General features: G+C 35.1%; 1 protein-coding gene across 1 annotated transcript; it reads left to right on the top strand.

The window, feature by feature from the left end:
• Nucleotides 1–216: 216 nt before the first annotated feature.
• LOC133802220 (probable gamma-secretase subunit PEN-2) lies at nucleotides 217–5,417 on the top strand. Its single transcript, XM_062240492.1, has 2 exons — nucleotides 217–645; nucleotides 4,889–5,417. The coding sequence occupies exons 1-2, from the start codon at nucleotides 393–395 to the stop codon at nucleotides 5,047–5,049; spliced, it is 414 nt and encodes a 137-aa protein (XP_062096476.1). The 5' UTR covers nucleotides 217–392; the 3' UTR covers nucleotides 5,050–5,417.
• The last annotated feature ends 680 nt before the right edge of the window (nucleotides 5,418–6,097 follow it).

Genomic DNA, 6,097 nt, shown 5'->3' with positions numbered 1-6,097 from the left:
ATTTGAGAAGTAGTTTGAATGTTGTAAAATAATACAAAATTTTAATATTTTTTAAAAATGATTAGAAGACCTAGCATTTTTTTTATCTCAAATTTCCAAACAAAACAAGAGAAGACGGGTACATCCAAAAGTATGTGGTGCCCGGGAGAAGCACCCTATAAGCAGATTTGCATTTGTGAGTTACGTAATTACTGCATGATTGAAAAAATTGTGACTACTCCGTTTAGTGTACTTACTAAAGAAACGACTTGACAGTGCAGTGTAAAATATGGTCGTTTATCGTTTAATTGTACAACACAGCACAACATCCGTTTATCCCCGCGACCTTGCTCGCCAAATCCGAGCGCTTCAGTTGCCAAACGTCGTCGTTCAAGTTTCGCAGTGTTCTTTTCATGGACATGGAGGCATCACAGACCAATTCCGACAACCCTAGCCCTAGCCGTAATGCGAATTCGATATCTTCTTCTTCGCCGGTGTGGCCGACCATAGACGGCCCACTCGGACTCTCAGAGGAAGACTCACTTAATTATGCCCGCAGATTCTACAAATTCGGCTTCCTTCTTCTTCCCTTGCTTTGGGCGGTCAACTGCTTCTACTTCTGGCCCGTTCTTCGTCATTCTCGCTCCTTCCCGCGCATTTACCACTGTATGCCCCAATATCCCTCTCTCTCTTTTACTTTGATTGACGTTTCAAATTTGTACTGATTGTTATGATATAACTAATCTGTGTTAATTTGATAGTTTAGAAACTATACTATTAGGTGCCTCAGTTGTTGTCCTTGTTCTGTTATTGGTGCGGGAAATTGTGGTTTGCTTAGGACTATATTATTTTACTTTTTGGGTTGGGCGATTTTGGGAATATTGGGTTGGGCGATTTTGCCAAGTTTAAAGAGTGTAATTGCTTAAACAACTTCATTTTAAGAACATGTATAGTTTCTATTCAATCCTTATTTTAGCAACCTCAGTCGTACAAAGCTTGTCTGTTTTCATGGGTTGAGTTTTGTTATTTTGGTTCATTTCATTGGCTTTACCATTTAGTACGAGGTATGATTTTGTGCAGTCTCATTCGTTTATTACTGCAAATTTTTGGGAGCGTAGCAGGTGTTTTAGAACAGCTATAGATACCGTGAAAGGTATTATTGGATCAAGTAGGTTTTCTATAGGAACTTATTTACGATGTGTGTTAATTTCATTATGAGATATTTTTGAAATAAAATGTAACATTTAGAATGGTGGAGATGAAAGAGATTGAGCTTTTAATTTGAACACGGGAAGATTATTGTGGTCATTCTTGAAAGAATGTTTTATGTACCAGGAGAAAACGATGAATGTTAGATATAGCATGGAATTTGTTCAGCGAAGTCCTATTATAAGCTCATAGAGACTGGTTATGATAAAAAATTAAAGGGTGATACTCTGAATGTAACTTTAGCTTGACTTGATTCAGTTAATTTCATTGTTTGTTTCTTTTAAATTATTTTTTAGGAATTACTTTTGTTAAAATTCTTTTAAATATTTGAATAGTAAATCTACTTAAGATAGAAGACTTCAAGGACTCTTGATTGTTGAGAAGTAAAGCCAACTTATAAGGTTACACGTCTAGCGGGAAAGAGTTACTAATCGTACGCTTAGTATCTCTGTTGACTTGCCAAACTAATTTTTAAGCCTTTTTTTTGCAAACAAAACCTCAAACTTGTATATATTAACAAAAGAGAATTAATACAAGAAAAATTGAGTGAAAAACACCCACTAAACAGAAACCAACATAAACAACAGAAGCCAAAAAAAAACAAAACAAAAGCATACTATTACAAAAAATGATGCAAATCTCTGATAAATACAGAAAAATTCTCTTTAAACTCGTTAGCACGATATAACCACATAGCTACCCAATTTTTAATCTGATTCCAGATTCAACATTACCCTCTGCATCTTCAATATTTTTCGTGTTTCTTTCCAACCACAAAGTCCAGAAAATAGCCTTTACCGCTTTACTCATAGTGTTTACCTAACTTTACCTCCCTTTGTGTAGAAAATCAGTAAATCTGTACATTGTGCAAGTATCTTCCAAATTAATCTAAATTCCATTAGTAGCTTAATCCCAAATCTGCAAAGGAAAACTAAATGCAGAAACAAACTATCTATCGACTTTCCATGTTATTTGCACAACACACACCAGCTTGGTGAAAGAACTTGAAAGGGTTCTCCTTCATAAAATTTTATGGAAAATGACACGCCCTAAAGGAAGTAGCTACACAAACACTCTACCTTAGGAGGTGTTAGCTATTTCCACAAAAAAATTTCACTTGTGAAATTGAAAGTGTTCCTCTATCTCTATAGCTTCTGCCTATGTTTCTTATGATGGGTGATGGCCATGGAGATCTTGTAGCATATATTGATTCCTCCCATAGTTGTAGATTGTAGTTGTTTGATTCAAAAAGTTGCCTAGTGTTTTCATTCCATATTTTAGGCTAAGGGTAGCATATGGAATGAAACCACTTAGATTGAATGAATGAAATAACTACAAGGATTGAATCACTATTTTTTTTACGGTATTGAGCAATGTTTAAAATACCACTTTTATGCCTCAAGGCGTTTTGTTTTTGTGACACGAGGCATACGCCTCAAGGCGCATTGAGGTGTAAGCCTCAAATATTTAATTAGAAAAATATTTTTAGAACACCTAAAGATATAAAGTAAAGATGAATGTGTCTTATAAAACGCAAACATAGAATAAAAAATGTCATAAAACTCAAACATACCATAAAATGTATCATAAAACTCAAACATAAATATCTCATAAATTATCAAAATTTCTAAAATAAAGTTAACTTTTGTTTCTAGAACTAGAATCCTAGATTCTACTATCCTAGAACAAACTTCTGATCAGTTTTTTTGGGTTGTGTTCTAATTTGATTTTGGGCCTTTTTAGGCATAAAAAAGCCCATTACGAAAATACACCTCTGAGGCATACGCCTCTCTCAATTTCTGCCTCAGTTGCCCCAACTCAGCGCCTCACTACGCCTCACCTCTGCTAAGCAAGGCGCATGCCTTGGTGTATTTTTTTTCGCCTCAAAGTCGCCTTTTTAAACATTGATTGAGTATGAAAGAAACCTCTTGGGTATCTGCAAGGAGGCACTCTGATGCTTAGTCAACAATGAATCTCTCAAGATCAACAACAAAAAGTGTAAGTGTGTGTGTAACAATCCAAGGTCTCTTTTAGATCCCATTGAGTGCTATTATTTATAGATTTCTATAAGTCGGTTAAGGACAGAAACACTTATCATGATTGGTTCACGTCAGCCATCAAAATGTGTTTCTGGCGTGATCCAACTCACCCTCTCCAACCTTAAGAGTTTGGCGAGATCGACCCAATGAATGGTCGGGCGAGGTCAGGACTTCCTTCTATTCGATTCTCATATGACAATGTGGTCAATGTTAGTTATCATAACAATGATTATAAAAATGTATATTTAAATACTTGAATAAATTTGGTCCATGTAGTAGTCATCTCAAATACCTCATCTTCTTACTAAAATTCTAATGTTGAACAATAATTGGTTATTACCTGACATATCACTCAAATGAGGAGGATTTAAGGTTCATGATGCCCTCCAACGATGGAAGCTCTCCCTTGATGGTGTGTTTTATGCAAAAGTAGCAGGGAAGACTCTTCCCATATTTTCTTGCATTGTTCATTCACTAGGAACATTTGGTCTAGGTTCTTGAATTCCTCCAATAACCAATGGTGCATGCAAGTAGTTGTGCTGAATTCATTATTCAGTTAGTGCCAGGAAATGAAGCTAAAAAAGTGTTGTGGAGGACCGGGACAGTAGCTGTTTGGTGGGCAATTTGGCTGGAAAGAAATAAAAGATTGTTTGAAGGTGTTGAAGATAGTGCAGAAGGCATTTGGGATAGAGTGAGATATTGGGTAGCCACATGGGTGTTCAACGTTAAAGACTTTAGAATGTGCCTTTCTCTGATTTATGTAGAGATTGGCAGGTTTTCTTGTAATGATTTTGTATAGTTTCCTGTTTGTGTTTATACTAGGAACTTTAATTTTGCCTCTTAATACTTCTCTGTACTTTGGGTGGTACGATTTTTGTACACCCTGTTACTTCTTGTATAATTCTCTTTGTTAATAATGCAAGTACTGTTTTTCTTTTTCTTTTTCTTTCTTTTTATTTTTTTTAAAAAAGACATGTCACTCTCCCTTTTGAGATGGTGCTTTAGAAGTTTATACCTTCTTCAATTCATTTTAAGGTCTTTCTTCTGGTGCTTCTTTTGATAGAAGTAGATAACTTTCAAATTTACAATATTTCACTATACTTTAGGAATGAGGGGATTTGTGATTATCCCTTGGATTATGGTTTGTGGTCCTGATATTTACTGTAATCTGGGATTTAGTTCGGTGTTTTTCTAGTGATTTCTTTCTTACTTGTTCAATGCGAAGCTAGAAATAGTTCTACATGCATCGTTTGTACTTGCAGTGTGATGCTTGCATTCTGAACGTACATGGTACGAAGGTCTTTTAACAAAGTATAGAAGCTTCAGGAAGTAAAAGTTGATTCTCAGTAGGATACTTTAACTTCAAATTGTCATAGCTACAAAGTATATAAAGCTCTTGCTTTTTCAGATATATATATATATATATTAATCTCTTGAACCACCGATAATGTTTTTAATTTCATGTTCCTTTACGAGGACATGTGATTTAGGATTTTGACTCTTACAGTATTTAGATCATGATCAGTTAATTACACTGTTAGTACTTTGGACTGTTCCCATGAACATCAAGTCCATCTGTGTGGTGCAGCTAGTTGTGTAATAAAAGAAGATTTCTTCTATTGAGCATTGCCAGTCGGTCTAACATTTAATTGCTTTTGTAGATGTTGTGAGATCTGCAATTGGGTTCGCAGTGTTTACTACCCTTCTCTCTTCATGGGCCCTTACATTTTCCATTGGAGGGGAGCGCCTCTTTGGCCCTGTATGGGATCAACTAGTAATGTACAACCTTGCTGACAAATTAGGCTTGACCAACTGGAGCTAGAGATGTATGTCTATTCTTATTCTTTTTGCGTTGCCTTCCTTTGCTTTACTATATATGTTGATCTGGGTAGTTGGGAGTATTGGAAAGGTTTGGTTTGTTTGCATTATTGCTTATTACCATAAAGGATCTTGTATATCCTATTGCTGTAAGGTGCTATATGCTGACATTAAGTGAGAACTTGGTGCTCTCTATCTTCATCTTGTGTGCAAAAATCAACCACGTGACACCACATGACATAAAATCTGGTGTGGAATCAATCCTTACACCAAGGGAGAATATGAAGGAATCCCATTTTTTTATTGCTGTGTTTGTTAACAAGTTAATTGTTACCCATTACTATATTAATAATAATTTGTTTGTACGAGTAACCTTTTTCTTAATGTTCCATTTTGATTTTCCACAATTTACAATGATTACGAAGAAAAGAAAATGGACATTTATAAATAGAGACAGAAACAAGAAGAAATCTAAGAAGTATCCTTCCCTCCCACCTATTCGTTTAAGATGTTTAGCTTGATAGCTGCTCTATAAATAAAATTCAACCTTGGGCATGACAAAATATTTTGAAGACTTTACGCTTGCTATAATTATTCTTGGTTGGAAAAATACTGTGTAGGTTGTTTAGTTTTTCCTTGTTTCTCTTGTTATCAAGAAAAAAAAAATCCTGTTTTTGGGTCTGTTTTTTCTTTGTGGATACATCTTCTTTCCGTCATTTTTTCTATTTATCAATAAAAAAACATTCTTAGCAAAGAATGATAATAATAAATAAGCCGAGTCTTTAAGGGTTATTGGTCAATGGTAACAACAGTTTCTTTTGTTTAGTCCAGAACCTGTTGGTCAAGGTAAACGTAATAGTAGATAGTCTTGAAGGGAGAAACAGTAGTAGTTGCCCTAAATGTATGGTTTGTTGGGTTAAGCACGTGATGGTTCAAATACGTAGATAGAATGTCAATGTCACGTGATAAAGCTCTATAAGTTCATTGTATGAGTGTTTGATGTATTTGATATAATTTCTTGGACATGGGATTTGGTTAACTTGTGTCCCATA

The sequence above is a fragment of the Humulus lupulus genome, chromosome 1, assembly GCF_963169125.1.
Source record: "Humulus lupulus chromosome 1, drHumLupu1.1, whole genome shotgun sequence".
NCBI classification, from domain to species: domain Eukaryota; kingdom Viridiplantae; phylum Streptophyta; class Magnoliopsida; order Rosales; family Cannabaceae; genus Humulus; species Humulus lupulus.
The sequence above is the reverse complement of the archived record's forward strand: the minus strand, read 5'-3'. Positions and strand labels throughout refer to the sequence as shown.